This window comes from Haliotis rubra, unplaced genomic scaffold (genome assembly GCF_003918875.1).
Source record: "Haliotis rubra isolate DU_JTF1 unplaced genomic scaffold, ASM391887v1 Scf945, whole genome shotgun sequence".
Taxonomy (NCBI): Eukaryota; Metazoa; Mollusca; class Gastropoda; order Lepetellida; family Haliotidae; genus Haliotis; species Haliotis rubra.
The window spans coordinates 240,367-261,509 of record NW_025767685.1 but is presented as its reverse complement, the minus strand read 5'-3'; the positions used below and the strand labels follow the sequence as shown (position 1 = coordinate 261,509).

Below are 21,143 nucleotides of genomic sequence, written 5' to 3'. Positions count from 1 at the left end.
GTCATGAAATATAGTGTTTTTCACCCATTTTTAGTAACTTATATATTCCAAATATTCTGCCAATGAGGCCAAGGTTGGTAACTGGCATTCCATATTTTCAACTATACAGTTAGACCAACATGTTTTAAAATAATGGAAAAGAATGATGTGTACTGGTTATTGTGCTATGAACGAGTGTTGTAATCTTACAGCAAATAATAACAAAGAATTTCATATTTCAACAAAATTCCATGTCCTGTAGAATCACATGCCTATGCCATTGATTAAGTTTAACTTTTCATTGGTAAGCATGTTTTTTCATCGAAACTGGAGTAGTAGGGTAACCTAGTGGTTAAACTGTTGCCACTTGTCACACTGAAGGCCCGGGTTTGATTCCCCACATGTGTGCAACATGTGAAGCCCATTGCTGCTCTCCCCAGCATGATGTTGCTGGAATATTGCTAAAACCCAACTCTCTCACTTGGAAACCTTTGCTATATACACTGAAAATCTAATCTCCTACATCCATCGTTGTATATTTTCTGTCAAATCAATATCATGGCTAAAAGCAGAAATCTTCCAAACCATTCAATTTGTGTTTGCTTTATCCACACTTAAAAAACAATAAACAAGTTTTAGAACTATTCTGCAATTTTATTCCAAAGGCATAATTACTCATAACATATCAAATATTCTTTGGATTTCTCAGATGCCAAACCTGGAAAAATACTGTAACAGTATGAACTGGAATACAAATGTTCTTTCATGATCACTCATCTAAATTCTCACTGAATTATCTGAGAGTCCCAAGATGTCACAAGACTTTCCACAACACCTTGCTGGTTACAAGCATTTCCTGTTCCAGCAAGTGTCCAAAGGATTATGTGTAGGGCTTTAATATGTTTTATAACTGTATATACAACACTTCAATGACTTGCTGTTTCTTCATTTGCAATGTATATTGCTTGACCACCAGATGTTAAAAGAAATCTGAAGATCTGTTTCAGTTTGTGTTGCTCTTGATGTCAATGGTAATTGTGGTGATAAAGAAATCTTTTCCTCCTTCTTTCTCCTCTTAAAGATGTGCATCTGTTCCAACTGAAAAAAATACATAACACACGTGAGACCAAGTATGATATACTTAATAAAATGTAAACAGTTCCTTACAATGTTGACATCAAGATATTATTGCTAAATTAAGCATGTGGACGTTATGTTTAACTGAACATGCTGCACCATAACCAAATGCTTAATGGGGTTGTAATAATATATTAATCAAGCTCATATTACAGAATACATTTGTGAGAGACACCTATTCAGAGCTATTGGTATCAATCAAAGTGTGGATATAATCATAATTGTTTACGCGCTATTAAATTATTATTTAATTCACTGCATTTATTTTTTTAGAATTACACCTGGATTTTCATTGCCCATTAAGTTATCTTCTGGATAATTCCAACTGCAAGATACTTTATATGTTAACACAGTTTTTTGGTACACATGCATTATACCGGATACCTGCCTGCCATATTTTATTAGGTCCCCTCTCTGGGGGACAATAAAATCCCACTGTAAGATATCAAAGGCAATCAAACGATTCACCAATCTGCACACATGTCAATTCCACCCTTACTGTGCGTGCCATGCTTAAACAATACCAGCCTTTAAATGAAAACAAAGAAATCCATGTAACAAACTTACCTCGACTAATGAATGGGCCAGCCTGAAGACGACGCTGTGACAACTCTGCATCTGTTTGGCAAATATTCACGTGCTATTCATGCAGCATTGTCATAGTGCTTTAGCAGTCCATAGTGGCATACATGGCATAGGTTTCTGATTCACACAGCGAGTGTCGAGTATGATTATCCACGACATACCCCATGTAACAGTGTTATCGCCATTGCCGAAAAACGTTGTTTGTCACCGGAAGTTCTAAACTACGTAATCTCTCGCGAAGTGCCGTGACCTACTTACGGGCCCTATAGCTTTTATGTAGGGGAGTCTGTGGTTTGTCACCAATGCTGCATTTGCATGCACAGCCGTTCAAGCAAGCAGGTATTTTAGTAACCCTTTGACAAAGACAATATAGGTAACATATTAACGGATATGGTTTTATTTCACAGGGTTCTTCTGTTTCCTGGCAATGTTATGTGACAGGCAGCCACTTTAGTGCACTCCCCCCTTTCCTGGCAATGTTATGTGACAGGCAGCCCACTTTAGTGCACTCCTCCGTTTCCTGGCAATGTTATGTGACAGGCAGCCCACTTTAGTGCACTCCTCCGTTTCCTGGCAATGTTATGTGACAGGCAGCCCACTTTAGTGCATTCCTCGGTTTCCTGGCAATGTTATGTGACAGGCAGCCCACTTTAGTGCACTCCTCCGTTTCCTGGCAATGTTATGTGACAGGCAGCCCACTTTAGTGCACTCCTCCATTTCCTGGCAATGCTATCTTACAGGCAGCCACTTTAGTGCATTCCTCAGTTTCCTGGCAATGTTATGTGACAGGCAGCCCACTTTAGTGCACTCCTCGGTTTCCTGGCAATGTTATGTGATAGGCAGCCCACTTTAGTGCACTCCTCCGTTTCCTGGCAATGCTATGTGATAGGCAGCCCACTTTAGTGCACTCCTCAGTTTCCTGGCAATGTTATGTGATAGGCAGCCCACTTTAGTGCACTCCTCTGTTTCCTGGCAATGCTATGTGATAGGCAGCCCACTTTAGTGCACTCCTCCGTTTCCTGGCAATGCTATGTGATAGGCAGCCCACTTTAGTGCATTCCTCAGTTTCCTGGCAATGTTATGTGATAGGCAGCCCACTTTAGTGCACTCCTCCGTTTCCTGGCAATGTTATGTGATAGGCAGCCCACTTTAGTGCACTCCTCCGTTTCCTGGCAATGCTATCTTACAGGCAGCCACTTTAGTGCATTCCTCAGTTTCCTGGCAATGTTATGTGACAGGCAGCCCACTTTAGTGCACTCCTCCGTTTCCTGGCAATGCTATGTGATAGGCAGCCCACTTTAGTGCACTCCTCCGTTTCCTGGCAATGCTATGTGATAGGCAGCCCACTTTAGTGCACTCCTCCGTTTCCTGGCAATGTTATGTGATAGGCAGCCCACTTTAGTGCACTCCTCCGTTTCCTGGCAATGTTATGTGATAGGCAGCCCACTTTAGTGCACTCCTCCGTTTCCTGGCAATGTTATGTGATAGGCAGCCCACTTTAGTGCACTCCTCCGTTTCCTGGCAATGCTGTGTGATAGGCAGCCCACTTTAGTGCACTCCTCCGTTTCCTGGCAATGCTATCTTACAGGCAGCCGCTTTAGTGCACTCCTCCGTTTCCTGGCAATGTTATGTGATAGGCATCCCACTTTAGTGCACTCCTCCGTTTCCTGGCAATGTTATGTGACAGGCAGCCCACTTTAGTGCACTCCTCCGTTTCCTGGCAATTTTATGTGATAGGCAGCCCACTTTAGTGCACTCCTCTGTTTCCTGGCAATGCTATGTGATAAGCAGCCCACTTTAGTGCATTCCTCCGTTTCCTGGCAATGTTATGTGACAGACAGCCCACTTCACTGCACTCCTCCGTTTTCCTGGCAATGTTATGTGACAGACAGCCCACTTCACTGCATTCCTCCGTTTCCTGGCAATGTTATGTGACAGACAGCCCACTTCACTGCACTCCTCGGTTTCCTGGCAATGTTATGTGATAGGCAGCCCACTTTAGTGCACTCCTCCGTTTCCTGGCAATGCTGTGTGACAGACAGCCCACTTCACTGCATTCCTCCGTTTCCTGGCAATGTTATGTGATAGACAGCCCACTTCACTGCACTCCTCCATTTCCTGGCAATGTTATGTGACAGACAGCCCACTTCACTGCTTCACCTGGCACTTCACTGCACTCCTCCGTTTCCTGGCAATGTTATGTGACGGACAGCCCACTTCACTGCACTCCTCCGTTTCCTGGCAATGTTATGTGACAGACAGCCCACTTCACTGCACTCCTCCGTTTCCTGGCAATGTTATGTGACAGACAGCCCACTTCACTGCACTCCTCCGTTTTCCTGGAAATGTTATGTGACAGGCAGCCCACTTTACTGCATTCCTCCGTTTCCTGGCAATGTTATGTGACAGAAAGCCCACTTTACTGCATTCCTCCGTTTCCTGGCAATGTTATGTGACAGAAAGTTGTCTTCACTGCATTCCTCCGTTTTCCTGGCAATGTTATGTGACAGAAAGTTTTCTTAACTGCATTCCTCCGTTTCCTGGCAATGTTATGTGACAGAAAGTTTTCTTTACTGCATTCCTCCGTTTTCCTGGCAATGTTATGTGACAGAAAGTTGTCTTCACTGCATTCCTCCGTTTTCCTGGCAATGTTATGTGACAGAAAGTTTTCTTAACTGCATTCCTCCGTTTTCCTGGCAATGTTATGTGACAGACAGTTTTCTTTACTTCATTCTTCTGTTATGTTACAGGCAGTTTACTTTACTGCATTCTTCTGTTATGTTACAGGCAGTTTACTTTACTACATTCTTCTGTTATGTTACAGGCAGTTTACTTTACTACATTCTTCTGTTATGTTACAGGCAGTTTACTTTACTACATTCTTCTGTTATGTTACAGGCAGTTTACTTTACTACATTCTTCTGTTATGTTACAGGCAGTTTACTTTACTACATTCTTCTGTTATGTTACAGGCAGTTTACTTTACTACATTCTTCTGTTATGTTACAGGCAGTTTTCTTTACTACATTCTTCTGTTATGTTACAGGCAGTTTTCTTTACTACATTCTTCTGTTATGTTACAGGCAGTTTACTTTACTACATTCTTCTGTTATGTTACAGGCAGTTTACTTTACTACATTCTTCTGTTATGTTACAGGCAGTTTACTTTACTGCATTCTTCTGTTATGTTACAGGCAGTTTACTTTACTGCATTCTTCTGTTATGTTACAGGCAGTTTACTTTACTGCATTCTTCTGTTATGTTACAGGCAGTTTACTTTACTACATTCTTCTGTTATGTTACAGGCAGTTTACTTTACTACATTCTTCTGTTATGTTACAGGCAGTTTACTTTACTACATTCTTCTGTTATGTTACAGGCAGTTTACTTTACTACATTCTTCTGTTATGTTACAGGCAGTTTACTTTACTACATTCTTCTGTTATGTTACAGGCAGTTTTCTTTATTACATTCTTCTGTTATGTTACAGGCAGTTTACTTTACTACATTCTTCTGTTATGTTACAGGCAGTTTACTTTACTGCATTCTTCCCGTACGTTGTGCTGCTGATCCTTCTGATCCGAGGGCTGACTCTGGAGGGCTCTGTAGACGGCATCCTGTACTACGTCACACCAAAGTGGGAGCTGCTCAAGAGTGCCAAAGTGGGTGATACAGTATATATAGAGATATAGAGATGTATACTAGGTGATACAGTATATATAGAGATGTATACTAGGTGATACAGTATATATATAGAGATGTATACTAAGCAGCAAAAGAAACATCAGTTTGGAATTTTCCTTCGCAGCAACGGATAACTGTAAACTCATTTAATGTTTTGATTGTATATTTTTGACAACATCTCCAACTTTACCTGAGCAAAGACATTCCTTCCCAAACTCAGAATTGAACCCAGGAAATGGTCTCAAAAACGCAACCTGATCTCGGAGATGGTACGATGTTCTCCGTGTTTTTCATGCACTCATGCTGCACGTGCTGTTCACAAGGACCAGCCCTATAAAATGCACCCCAAAACCTGGTTGAAACATTCACATTACAACGTCAGCAGGATGCCGCGACTCACGACAGCTCAGAGGAACCAGGCACTAGGAAGACTTGAAGCTGGCCACACTGCACAAGCCGTTGCCAATCACTTCCAGGTCAAATTTTCGGACCATCTACAGGCTGCAGCAACATTTCCGGGCCACCAACACCACAAATGATCGTCCGCGTACTGGCAGACCAAGGGTGACCACAAGCCGGCAAGACCGCCATGTTGTGTGACAGCATGTACAGAATCCCTTCGTGCAGGCATCCGAAACAGCACGCCAGACAGTGGGAACTCACGGAAAACCAATCAGTACTGATATAGTACGCCGACGTCTTAACAGCGGGAACCTCCATTGCCGCAGACCTTACCGTAGACCTATCCTCACCCCTCGTCATCGGAGTGAACGTCTGCAGTTTGCCCCACAACACCAAAACTGGCAATACAGGCAATGGAGAACTGTTCTGTTCCGAGATGAGAGTCGGTACTGCGTATCAACTGCAGATGGCAGAACAAGAATATGTTGACAATGTTGCCAGCATTACTCAGACCAATGTGTTATGGAAAGAGACTCATTGGGAGGTGCAAGCATCATGGTATGGGGCGGAACCAGAGAGTGGGTCCTGTGGTGTTCCAAAACCTTGGTCCAGGGAGAGGAGGCAGCATCACAGCGGTGTGCTACATCGACCAAGCTCTCAGACCCCACGTCATACCACATTTCGCACGTCACCGGAACAACATTTCCCAGCATGATAACGCCCGGGCCCCAGAGCTACACAGGACTTCCTACAGCAAAACGGTGTCAACATTTTGCAGTGGCCAGCCCTCAGTCCTGATTTAAACCCAATTAACATCTTTGGGATGAAATTCAGAGGAGACTGAATAATGTCATACCAAGGCCGAACACAGCTGATTTATTGCGCCAGGCCTTTCTCAGAGTGTGGTTCCAGGTGCCAATGGCCTTCATCAATCAACTGGTGCACTCCATGCATTCAATCAACTGGTGCACTACATGCATAGAAGCTGTGCTGCAGTTATTGCCACTCATGGTGGTCACACTAGAGTCAAGGGTCTGAATGGACTGCAAACGTTCTCGTAATTCATTGATGTGTCAAGATACTGTACACCAAAAATGGTTTTGATCCGCTTATTATGTCCATTTCTGTAATGATTTGATTACAGTGCCTATGTAATTTTGAATCGTACTGACGTTTTTTTGCTGCTGAGTATATTATATATTGTAGCCAAGCACACTGACTTCAGTATGTGGTGCTGTTTCCATGTATCTGACACTGTTTCCATGTCTCTGACACTGTTTACATGTATCTTGACACTGTTTACATGTATCTGACTCTGTTTACATGTATCTGACTCTGTTTACATGTATCTGACACTGTTTACATGTCTCTGACACTGTTTACATGTGTCTGACGCTGACACTGTTTACATGTATCTGACACTGTTTACATGTATCTGACACTGATTACATGTATCTGACACTGTTTATATGTCTCTGACACTGTTTACATGTCTCTGACACTGTTTACATGTCTCTGACACTGTTTACATGTGTCTGACGCTGACACTGTTTACATGTATCTGACACTGTTTACATGTATCTGACACTGATTACATGTATCTGACACTGTTTACATGTATCTGACACTGTTTACATGTCTCTGACACTGTTTACATGTATCTGACACTGTTTACATGTCTCTGACACTGTTTACATGTATCTGACACTGTTTACATGTATCTTGACACTGTTTACATGTATCTGACACTGTTTACATGTATCTGACACTGTTTACATGTCTCTGACACTGTTTACATGTATCTGACACTGTTTACATGTATCTTGACACTGTTTACATGTATCTGACACAGTTTACATATATCTCACACTGTTTACATGTTTACATGTATCTGACACTATTTACACACACATACACAGTGTTCATGTAACTGACGGTGTTTGTTCGTTTGACACAATGTTATAAATCTGACGTGAGTATATATCTGACATAGTGTCTGTATACCTGAAACAGTGTTTACATAAATCTTTAACAGTGTTTATATATCTGACACAGTGTTTTTTCTTACAAAGTATTTATAAACCTGACACAGTGTCTATATGTACCACACTTTTTACCTCTGCAGTGTCTATTTACTTCACACAGTGTTTATTTACTGCACACAGTGTGTATATGTACCACACAGTTTTATGTATCTGACACAGTGTCTATTTACCTCAGTGTCTATTTATTTCACAGTGTTTATTTACATCACACAGTATTTATGTGCCTCACACAGTGTTATGTATCTCACAGAGTGTTTATTTATCTTACACTTTGTCTATTTACCTCACACAGTGTTATGTACACCACACAGTGTTTATTTACCTGACAAAGCATTTATTTACATGACAGTGTTTATTTACCTGACACAGTGTATAGTTACCTCAGTGTTTATTTACCTCACACAGTGTTTCTTTGCCTCACACAGTGTTTGTTTACCTCACACAGTGTTTATTTACCTGACAGTGTATATTTACCTCACATGGTGTATATTTACCTCACACAGTGTTTATTTACCTCTCACAGTGTTTCTTTACCTCACACAGTATTTATTAACCTCACACAGTGTTTATGTACCTCACACAGTGTTATTTATATACCTCACACAGTGTATAATTACCTGACAAGGTATATTTATATCACAGTATTGCGATAGTGATAGTCTATTGCGACACATACTATTGCGATACTGATAGTCTATTGCGACATACTATTGTGATAGTGATAGTCTATTGCGACATACTATTGTGATAGTGATAGTCTATTGCGACAAACTATTGCGACAAACTATTGTGATAGTCTATTGCAACAAACTATTGCGATAGTGATAGTCTATTGCAACATACTATTGTGATAGTGATAGTCTATTGCGACATACTATTGCGACAGCAACTATTGTGATAGTCTATTGCAACAAACTATTGTGATAGTGATAGTCTATTGCAACATACTATTGTGATAGTGATAGTCTATTGCAACATACTATTGTGATAGTGATAGTCTATTGCAACAAACTATTGTGATAGTGATAGTCTATTGCAACAAACTATTGTGATAGTGATAGTCTATTGCAACAAACTATTGTGATAGTGATACATACTATTGTGATATGATAGTCTATTGCAACATACTATTGTGATAGTGATAGTCTATTGCAACATACTATTGTGATAGTGATAGTCTATTGCAACATACTATTGTGATAGTCTATTAGTCTATTATGCAGTGATAGTCTATTGCAACAAACTATTGTGATAGTGATAGTCTATTGCAACAAACTATTGTGATAGTGATAGTCTATTGCGACAAACTATTGTGATATTGATAGTCTATTGCAACAAACTATTGTGATAGTGATAGTCTATTGCAACATACTATTGTGATAGTGATAGTCTATTGCGACATACTATTGTGATAGTCTATTGCAACAAACTATTGCGATAGTGATAGTCTATTGCAACAAACTATTGTGATAGTGATAGTCTATTGCAACAAACTATTGTGATAGTGATAGTCTATTGCAACAAACTATTGTGATAGTGATAGTCTATTGCAACAAACTATTGTGATAGTGATAGTCTATTGCAACATACTATTGTGATAGTGATAGTCTATTGCAACATACTATTGTGATAGTGATAGTCTATTGCGACATACTATTGCGATAGTCTATTGCAACAAACTATTGCGATAGTGATAGTCTATTGCAACATACTATTGTGATAGTGATAGTCTATTGCAACAAACTATTGTGATAGTGATAGTCTATTGCAACAAACTATTGCGATAGTGATAGTCTATTGCGACACATACTATTGTGATAGTGATAGTCTATTGCGACATACTATTGTGATAGTGATAGTCTATTGCGACATACTATTGTGATAGTGATAGTCTATTGCGACAAACTATTGCGACAAACTATTGTGATAGTCTATTGCAAGAAACTATTGCGATAGTGATAGTCTATTGCAACATACTATTGTGATAGTGATAGTCTATTGCGACATACTATTGCGATAGTCTATTCTGCAACAAACTATTGTGATAGTGATAGTCTATTGCGACATACTATTGCGATAGTGATAGTCTATTGCAACATACTATTGTGATAGTGATAGTCTATTGCGACATACTATTGTGATAGTGATAGTCTATTGCAACATACTATTGTGATAGTGATAGTCTATTGCAACATACTATTGTGATAGTGATAGTCTATTGCAACAAACTATTGTGATAGTGATAGTCTATTATTGCGACATACTATTGTGATAGTGATAGTCTATTGCACACACTATTATTGTGATAGTCTATTGCAACAAACTATTGCGATAGTGATAGTCTATTGCAACATACTATTGTGATAGTGATAGTCTATTGCAAAATACTATTGCGATAGTGATAGTCTACTGCGACAAACTATTGTGATAGTGATAGTCTATTGCAAAATACTATTGTGATAGTGATAGTCTATTACAACATACTATTGTGATAGTGATAGTCTATTGCAACATACTATTGTGATAGTGATTGTGATAGTATGTCTATTGCAACATACTATTGTGATAGTGATAGTCTATTGCGACATACTATTGTGATAGTGATAGTCTATTGCAACATACTATTGTGATAGTGATAGTCTATTGCAACATACTATTGTGATAGTGATAGTCTATTGCAACATACTATTGTGATAGTGATAGTCTATTGCGACACAAACTATTGTGATAGTGATAGTCTATTGCAACATACTATTGTGATAGTGATAGTCTATTGCGACATACTATTGCGATAGTCTATTGCGACATACTATTGCGATAGTCTATTGCGACATACTATTGTGATAGTGATAGTCTATTGCAACATACTATTGTGATAGTGATAGTCTTTTGCGACATACTATTGCGATAGTCTATTGCAACAAACTATTGCGATAGTGATAGTCTATTGCGACATACTATTGTGATAGTGATAGTCTATTGCAACAAACTATTGCGATAGTGATAGTCTATTGCGACATACTATTGCGACAAACTATTGTGATAGTGATAGTCTATTTCAACATACTATTGTGATAGTGATTGTTTATTGCGACATACTATTGTGATTGCGATAGTCTATTGCAACAAACTATTGCGATAGTGATAGTCTATTGCGACATACTATTGTGATAGTGATAGTCTATTGCAACATACTATTGCGATAGTGATAGTCTATTGCGACAAACTATTGCGATAGTGATAGTCTATTGCAACAAACTATTGCGATAGTGATAGTCTATTGCAACAAACTATTGCGATAGTGATAGTCTATTGCGACATACTATTGTGATAGCGATAGTCTATTGCAACATACTATTGCGATAGTGATAGTTTACTGCGACAAACTATTGTGATAGTGATAGTCTATTTCGACATACTATTGCGATAGTGATAGTCTATTTCGACATACTATTGTGATAGTGATAGTCTATTGCAACATACTATTGTGATAGTGATAGTCTATTTCAACATACTATTGTGATAGTGATAGTCTATTGCGACATACTATTGTGATAGTGATAGTCTATTTCAACATACTATTGCGATAGTGATAGTCTATTGCAACATACTATTGTGATAGTGATAGTCTATTGCGACATACTATTGTGATAGTGATAGTCTATTGCGACATACTATTGTGATAGTGATTGTTTATTGCGACGTACTATTGTGATAGTGATAGTCTATTGCGACACATACTATTGTGATAGTGATAGTCTATTTCGACATACTATTGCGATAGTGATAGTCTATTTCGACATACTATTGCGATAGTGATAGTCTATTGCGACATACTATTGTGATAGTGATAGTCTATTGCGACATACTATTGTGATAGTGATAGTCTATTGCGACATACTATTGTGATAGTGATTGTTTATTACGACGTACTATTGTGATAGTGATAGTCTATTGCGACACATACTATTGCGACATTGATAGTCTATTCAACTTTTATTTGTTTACTCTGCCGTGTTTGCAGCTTTGTTTGTTTAAGTGGTAACAGGGCCGTATAACTCTAAAACAAACAGCCTGGCAACACCCAGAATTTTTTCACAGCATTTTCATCGATACTATGGCAAAGTATACGTCACCAGAACAATGCCCACAGTTACTTTTAGTATACGAAACCGTTATTTAAGACACAAAAATCGTCGTTACATGGGCGTAATGTACACAATGACACACACACCCCTTTTTCAACACCGACATGTGTGTTGATATTTCATGTCAGCTCGATATTGTCACTAAATAATCGTACAAATAAAACATGGATGACCACAATGATTGAATATATATATCTTAATTTAGCAAATTTGATGATGTATAATTCGATGATTTGGTTGTGTTTTCTCCTGTTGTATGCTGGAAATAAACTGAATGCCCACTAATAATAACTAGAAAATGGTTGTTACCACATTATATAATTAATAATAAATAGGTCTAATACATGTGATAAACACATCTCTGATTAATTCAACCATGTATTTTTAAAAATGTATGTGCTTTCAAAATCATAATAAAGAAGACTATATTATTTGTATTCATTTGGCATGTATCATTTCAATAAAATATCCATATCTATTCTTCCATTTTGGTGGTGCAATAGGCATTGATATTAAACATTATAACAATAGTCATGGTATGGCAACATCTGCATGATGCTACCAAGAAGTTGATTATGTAATAGGAAAATGTACACATTATGAAATATTAATAACTGTGTGTGTATGAGTGTGTTTCTGCTTGTTCTGAAAAAGCCCACTCATAAAAGTGAAACACTTACATACACACACACTCCCAGGAGTGGTTTCGAATCCCCTGAAGTGGTGGTCTGTAAACAATTGAGTCTGGACCATACAACCCAGTGATCAACAACATGAGCATTGATCCGATATTACAGTGTGAGGCTTGATATATAATTTAACATATGTTATATTTGGGATTACACTTTCTTAGTAAAGTACATATACTTATGATATATAATTGTTTAAGATACATATTTCTTATGGCTGAGTAATGCTCACATGCAAGCAATATATGAAATTTATCTTTAACAAGAGTTATTCCCCTTATATACAATAGAAAGTAGTTTTGATTTTCTAACTTGATGAAAACTAACCATTATCTCATTGATTCTCAAACAGACTTTGGCCCGTGACGTCACAATTTTTTTAAATGGTGGCGCCCTGTCGCGAACATCTGCCAGTCTGAGAATAAATGCTGTTTAGGTTTGTTTTCACCGAGTTACCAAATCAAAACTACTTCCTACTGGTAGTAAAATATTTATTTGATTGATGGCCAATAGGATTTAACATAACAATTTTTCTCTTGGAGGCAAGGTGGGTGTCAATTTATTACAACTTACAATATTATTGTGACTTCGACCACAACCTCGCTTCCGAGGAAGAAATCGTTGTGTTTCAAGTTGTGTCATGCAAAATCCTTTTGGTCATCAATCATATACATATTTTGCAACAACTAGTAAGTAGTTTTGATTTTTGTAACTTCTGTGAAATGATCTGAACACAAGTAAGATATCGTTCCAGGCTTCCACAACGCTTGCTTCGCACTCACAAACCCATTTAGCATGAACTGCGGTGTCCGGTGGAAATCTGTGCATGGTTTTGTAACCTCTCTGTGGTTTCGTTGGCGGGCGAGAGTGAAGCTGACGACTTTTTGGCAACCTTAAATCGCTCAGTATTGATTAACCACAAGTTTTTTAACAATGACTTTGGTGTTTCGCTTAAGACTAACCACAAGTCTTTCATATGTAATGGTTAAAAGAGTACAAAACACAAAAGTTTATTCGTTCTTTAATAAATCTTGATTTGGTATATTCCCAACTTTCTTTTGATATGTGTATATTATATATATGTCATAATAGCCTTTTTACTGTTGTGCACCAACAGAAGTTAGTGCTTTTGGTTGTTAACACAATACCCAAATATCTATGAAAAGACACAATTTCGAGATGATGATATTTTAATTTTTTTCAAAAGAATCACAATAGTGAACTAGTCAACAAATTCAGAGCACATTCTCCGAAATTCGAAGCAAAATCACTGTATGTTGAACACTGTATGTTGAACACAGTACACTGTATGTTGAACACTGTATGTTGAACACTGTACACTGTAAGTTGAACACTATGTTGAACACTGTACACTGTATGTTGAACACTGTATGTTGAACACTGTACACTGTATGTTGAACACTGTACACTGTATGTTGAACACTGTACACTGTATGTTGAACACTGTACACTGTATGTTGAACACTGTACACTGTATGTTGAACACTGTATGTTGAACACTGTACACTGTATGTTGAACACTGTACACTGTATGTTGAACACTGTACACTGTATGTTGAACACTGTACACTGTATGTTGTACACTGTATGTTGAACACTGTACACTGTATGTTGAACACTGTACACTGTATGTTGAACACTGTATGTTGAACACTGTACACTGTATGTTGAACACTACACTGTATGTTGTACACTGTATGTTGAACACTGTACACTGTATGTTGAACACTGTACACTGTATGTTGAACACTGTATGTTGTACACTGTATGTTTAACACTACACTGTATGTTGAACACTGTATGTTGAACACTGTACACTGTATGTTGAACACTGTACACTGTATGTTGAACACTGTACACTGTATGTTGAACACTGTACACTGTATGTTGAACACTGTACACTGTATGTTGAACACTGTACACTGTATGTTGAACACTGTATGTTGAACACTACACTGTATGTTGAACACTGTACACTGTATGTTGAACACTGTACACTGTATGTTGAACACTGTACACTGTATGTTGTACACTGTATGTTGAACACTGTACACTGTATGTTGAACACTGTACACTGTATGTTGAACACTGTATGTTGAACACTGTACACTGTATGTTGAACACTGTACACTGTATGTTGAACACTACACTGTATGTTGAACACTGTACACTGTATGTTGAACACTACACTGTATGTTGAACACTACACTGTATATTGAACACTGTACACTGTATGTTGAACACTGTACACTGTATGTTGAACACTGTATGTTGAACACTACACTGTATGTTGAACACTGTACACTGTATGTTGTACACTGTACACTGTATATTGAACACTGTACACTGTATGTTGAACACTGTACACTGTATGTTGAACACTGTATGTTGAACACTACACTGTATGTTGAACACTGTACACTGTATGTTGAACACTGTACACTGTATGTTGAACACTGTACACTGTATGTTGACCACTGTATGTTGAACACTGTACACTGTATGTTGAACACTACACTGTATGTTGAACACTGTACACTGTATATTGAACACTGTACACTGTATGTTGAACACTGTACACTGTATGTTGAACACTGTATGTTGAACACTACACTGTATGTTGAACACTGTACACTGTATGTTGAACACTGTACCCTGAATGTTGAACACTGTACACTGTATGTTGAACACTGTACACTGTATGCTGAACACAGTACACTGTATGTTGAACACTGTACACTGTATGTTGAACACTGTACACTGTATGTTGAACACTGTATGTTGAACACTGTACACTGTATGTTGAACACTGTACACTGTATGTATGCACAGCTGCAAGGTGTAATAAAGTAAAGCAAAAAGAGTCCATATCAACATTTAATCAAACTAGTTAACTGCTATAATTGCTGATGTCTAGTTATCATTAATGACACGCATCAGATCTATTGTAATATTACCAAGGTTATCATGCTCCAAATGATCAGTGTATCATGGAGTAATAATTCATGCAAAAATAGGTATTAATTATTTCCTCTACAAGCGTTATATTAGGATTCAGATATTAGGAAAATATAACAATAATATAGAATATCAGTTTCATCATGATCAGTAATAGCTTAGAGAAAGAAACCCAAGTTTAAAGTAATCAAAACTCATTTCACAGACATACTATTCAAAAAGGTATAAGTTGCGACACTTAGTTCAAAAGATGTTTCTAGATAAATCCTTGCCTAAGGTAATAAGGACTCGTCTGTTAGACAAAATCTATGTCTACACTGTTGAATAAATTGGTTTGATTTATTATATAAAGCAAACACTTCAGTTTAGGCTCATTAAGATTTAGTCCAGAGTAAGCATGTCTATTGTAATACAGGGCTCCGGATAATTTTTCATGATCCGGAGTACGTACTCCTTATTTTTTCAATATAGGAGTACTGGAAAACAATAAAAGTACACCATTGCTGTGGTGCGTATCTGCTACGTTTTCGAAATTATTTCCTACCGTATCGTGCTTATTTTATTTCCGTACATGCCGATACGGCCCTTATCTGGAGCCATGGTAATACACTCTTCAAAAAATGAAACGCATAACCCATTTTTTTAAGAATATTTTGCGTTTGTTTAAGAGCTATTATTTCATGTAATTTCAGTGGTAAAAAGGTGAAAATTCACAGGTGTATAGGTGAAGAGTTGGCCAACACAACAGCAGCCTTCACTGTTGTGTTTCTGTTTACTTGAGTACATAAGATGGTGTCAAAGTCAGTACTTTGTATGGCCACCATTGGCAGCAATTACTGCTCGGCACCATCGCGGCTCAGACTGGATAAGTCAACGAAGTCACTCTTGCGGAATTCCTCCCCACTCTTCCTGCCATGCAATGGCCATTTGTGGAAGTGTCTGAGGTGTGTTTTGATGTTGACGTACACGTAATTGTAATTATCTTCTTGTGACTTCGGACTCTTTGCTGAACAAATTCCTCACAACGAACAGCATGCCATTTAGAAGGGGTTTCACCAGAACTCTCACTGGTACCATATACGGCGACCATAATAAATTTTTGCCGTCGCTGCATGCATCAGTAGCTAATTCCTGATAGGGTACAACTTCACCTTTTAGGGCAAAGGTAGTTCCATTAAACGTCTTACAGAAATTACACCACCATCTGTTATCCGCTTTCGCCTCCGCATTAAAGCTTACATAGTGATGTTTATGCTTGACAGAATTACACAAGTCTATCATTTGTCTTAGAAACGTTCGTTCACCATGTACAGCACGGCATGCCCAATTAAGTTTACCAATCAACTTTTGGAACTGGACCTTTTTTGGCTTTCTTCGGTATCACAAAGGGATTTAGACAATCTGTTCATTCTGAAAGTTTGTCCTTTGGAAGAGAAAGCATTCCAGTCAGACTGTCGATATCTATGCCTAGAAATGTCATTTTGGGAGTTGGGGCTACATAATTGGTTTAGATGATTTAAGACCAAGTTTTTCTATGAGATTTGTAAGGCAGTTAAGGGCATCTTGACAAAGCATTTCAGTTGTGCTAATAATGGCAAAGTCGTCCAAATATACTATAACGACATCAAAGCCTCTCCGTTTCATCATTCTTGTAATACTAGACGATATGTGCTGGAATATTTCAGGCCTTCTTGCAGAACCAAAAGGAAGTCTTGTATCAAACATGTAAGAATGATTTATCGATACTGTCATAAGCTATAGACTTTTTAGTCACATGTTCATTTACAGACATCCCGTAGGGTCGACTACAGTCATATATAACGCGTACATCGTCTTCACCTTAGGCACTGCCGCTAGACTACTCACAATCGTTGGAGTAGTAGAGGGAATGATTGTACGGGACCAGGTCCAACAAAAGCCTCTGCAAAGCCTTATTCCCCAAATAAGGCTTTGGTCGGACCCTTAGCTCTTGCTACCATTACCCCTACTATAAAAAAGTTTGGGACGCTAGCGGGATACGAACTCCACATGTACGCGCCACTGAGCTACCGGTGACATGATTGAAGTATGTTGGTATCCTGGGATTGCATCATTGTGCCACTATGCCATGTTTACCTCGACGAAACAGTTTAATGTGAATCGCCTATGATCTCTTTGGTGTTCGTAATAAAGGCTTGCTGGGCTTTTTTCACCCCTTGTTCTATGTACTTTTTTCGTCCCTCGCTTATAGCAGACTTACGAGACTTGGATCCGAATCTCTTGTTTCATTCTATGATATTTTTGCGAGTTCAGAGAGGACTAAACGAAACTCCTCCTCTGAGATCTTACTGTCAGTGAGTGCGGTGGAAATAAGATCGCTTATGGTGTTAAGCTTTGCTTCAGCTAGAACCCGATCTCATTATGCTTCAATGCTTTCACGATGCAGTCTGCGGGATACAAGCTTAAGCACCACCCCAACACCCCTGTCACCCCAGCTGTTATTTCGAGCCCTATCACTATAGGTGCGGCCACGATGGTAGCTAACAACCCAACACCTGCCACCCCTAGGCCCATGCTGGCTACCATAAGGGTAGTATCAGTCCGTCCACGGCATTGAAAGCTCTATGGTACTTCTTATATAGTGCTTTCCGGCTTGTCGCGGTCTTGTTCTAGTTGGCGTTTTACATCGCATAACTGCCTCAAAGCGGAACCGATCTCACGGTTTCCAGGGTCTTCGCTACTTCCTCTACGACTGGGTACAGCCCCATCCTGTGTGCCTATAATATATATTACAAAAGATATTTTAATTGGGTTTCAGTTAATAGCCGATCCGGGTATACTATTATGATATAGTTTCCAACTAGTAGTTTGCTGGTATTAGTTTAGGGGTATAGCTCAGTCCTATAATATATTTTAATTGGGTTTTATTTAACCTTCGATTAATGTACTTAAGGCTGATAACACTTAGATTAGCGTCGTGTAAAAGCGGGGTCTTAGCTCTACTTCCATTAAGGAGGCGAACCCCATCAAGGCTTGCTAAAGGTCTGTGTCCCTGTACCTTAATAATGTTACAACGTTGGTTATTACACCTGTCTTCCCAATGTATCACCATATCATCTATAATGTAAAGATACTTACCAGGCGACGGTCTATGTCGAGATAGGCGTCTATGATAATTGTGTAGTTTTCAGCGACATTTCTAAAGACTTCTTGGTCTTGAGTAATTTGATCTCTGTCTTCACCTTCCCACTGGAAGCTAACATGTTGCCCGAGTGGTCTGGTATTGAATGCGACTTGTACACTAGATTCGGAGCGAATGATCCTATAATCATGCCGTTGTTCCTAATCTCGGAGATAGTATTATTTTGTTTCAGGGAGATATAAGGTGCGGTGAGAGTTAAGTTTAGTAACCATTCAGGCTCTTTAAAATCTGATAACGACACCCTCCTATACACGTTGTCTTTCAAGTGTAGGATGTATAAGGTGCCTTCCTCACCAGGCTGATCGAATCCCTCCGTGTCCCCTAGATCGTTAAGTGTAGTGTTGGGATGAAGCCAAGACATTGCTATAATACTATTACGATATAGTTTCCAACTGGTTTTCTGATAATAGTTCAGGGTGCACTTCACCCCATGAAGTGTATGTTGTCGGGTAGGAAGATCTTGGTTAGTGATATCGTGTCTTCCACGATCCACGGTGACACCCTGCAGACTGGTTTTGGAGTCGACACCCACCCGCATGCGTAAACGTTGCAAACGTGATACTGTTGTTGTTTCCCCACGGAGTTTGACCCCTTCACGATTTCGACATCATTCGCGATGGTTCCCCTAGGTAGACTTGGATGACCAGTGTTGAGTTAAGCGGTAGACTCTCTAGGATCTTGACCACGCCAATTCAGACACCAACTGCAATACCACGTTTTGCATCCCGGTTTACCCGATAGCATGTGGGCTGCCATACTGGCGAGTGGGCTGATGACTACGCTTCGTCTCTGAGTCGGGACGTAAGCCCACGAGCAGGGTTCCGTTGTTCCGCGACTTTGTTTAGGTGGTTGTCTTTATTATCCGTGAACACGTGGGGGAGCCGAGCCTAATATTGAGAAACCAGTCGGCTTTATCGGGTAACAACACCCACTTATCATCATCGGTGAAGACGAGTGTATATGGCTTATTTTGGTGATAGCCGTCCGTTGCTCTCAACATCGGTTAAGTCGAACAGTTTGCCTCGAGCGATGGGTATATTATCCAATTATCACCGGTGTTGACAAGGGTGTACTTAGTGTTGACTGCGGCTCTTGTGGTATCTACTATATCACTTAGGTTGCTAGTACCACCGGGGGGACTTCAACGCGTTTGTAAATGCTGTTTTTCAGTTGCAAGGCGCACAATTTACCATCTACTCCGAGTCGTCGAATCCGCGTGTGTCCCCGAGGTCGGAGATCCCCACATTGATGCATTTTTCAACTTCATTCCGGGACCTTGTGCTGGTCATTTTATGTGCAGCGTTATGCTAAGGTATCCTATATTCACGGGATTATGATTTATATCTAACACCGATATTATCAGCTCAGGGATGTTGCCCTGGGTTAACCTCTTATACTGCCGAGGTGAAAGCGATTCAGTTCTACCGTCGTTGTATTTCTCCGTTTTCACCGGTACAGCTCTCAGTATAGTGGAAGGGTGACCCCTTGAATGTTGTCAGTTGTGCTAACCTGGCTGAGATGAATGCACAGCTCGATACGGGTACTAGGTCGGGTAACTTAGTGCCTGTGGTGGTAGTCGTTGGTTTTATCTCATCAGGCTGCATACCGAAAGTGTCCTCGCCAATGGTCGGCCAAGTCTCAAGGAGTTTCTCCGTTGTTGATTAACACCACTGTGCCGTTTGAGTCGTTCATCTTGAGTTCGGCTCCTAGGGGTTTGAAGACCTCGCCGCTAAACCTTAGAACACACGCTGTAGTAGCCGGCAGTTATCTGGTTGCGAGCACCACCTACGAACAGTTTATTGTTGCTAGCGTTGATGTTAGTCCATCGCGGTAGGTAGGTTATATCGCACAGTGCTACTTCGAGTTGACCCGACGTGTTATCGATCGCGTCGTCAGCTGAACGGCCTCACCGCTTCCTGGAAGTATTCCTGGAAGTGTTATGTACATGTTAGAGTATATATGCTCATTATATAATAGTTTTAAAATGTACTCCCCTGGAGTGTTTTACCCTAAACTGGACGTAGATTTCCCCACATGAAGATCGTTATTGCGCTGCGGGTTGTATTTCAACGCCCAGTTCATAGATGTGTTTGATAAGTATAAGTTTTCGGTGACTAACGCTAAGGTAGTTCACGCTTGGTTCAACAAACCCGATGCAGTTCTGGCAGAATCAACTCAACTTCGCCGTGGTGGTGCTTCTACGGGGTGTGGTGTGACATTGACCGACACTCGGCGTGGTCCGCTGAGTCAGTCTGTGTTCACGTTTCACGTGTACTACCAGGTCAGGCGTATCCTCAAAGAGATCAGCCCCGGC

The 21,143-nt window shown here is 39.6% G+C and overlaps 1 protein-coding gene across 1 annotated transcript in view; it reads left to right on the top strand.

Annotated features, from left to right (window-relative positions):
• The window catches only part of LOC124264814 (sodium- and chloride-dependent glycine transporter 2-like), a 109,641-nt gene that overhangs the window by 71,072 nt on the left and 17,426 nt on the right, over nucleotides 1–21,143 (top strand). Inside the window, exon 7 of the mRNA XM_046699602.1 lies at nucleotides 5,229–5,363. Within this exon, the coding sequence (XP_046555558.1) occupies nucleotides 5,229–5,363 (135 nt within the window). The remainder of the gene's footprint in view (nucleotides 1–5,228; nucleotides 5,364–21,143) is intronic.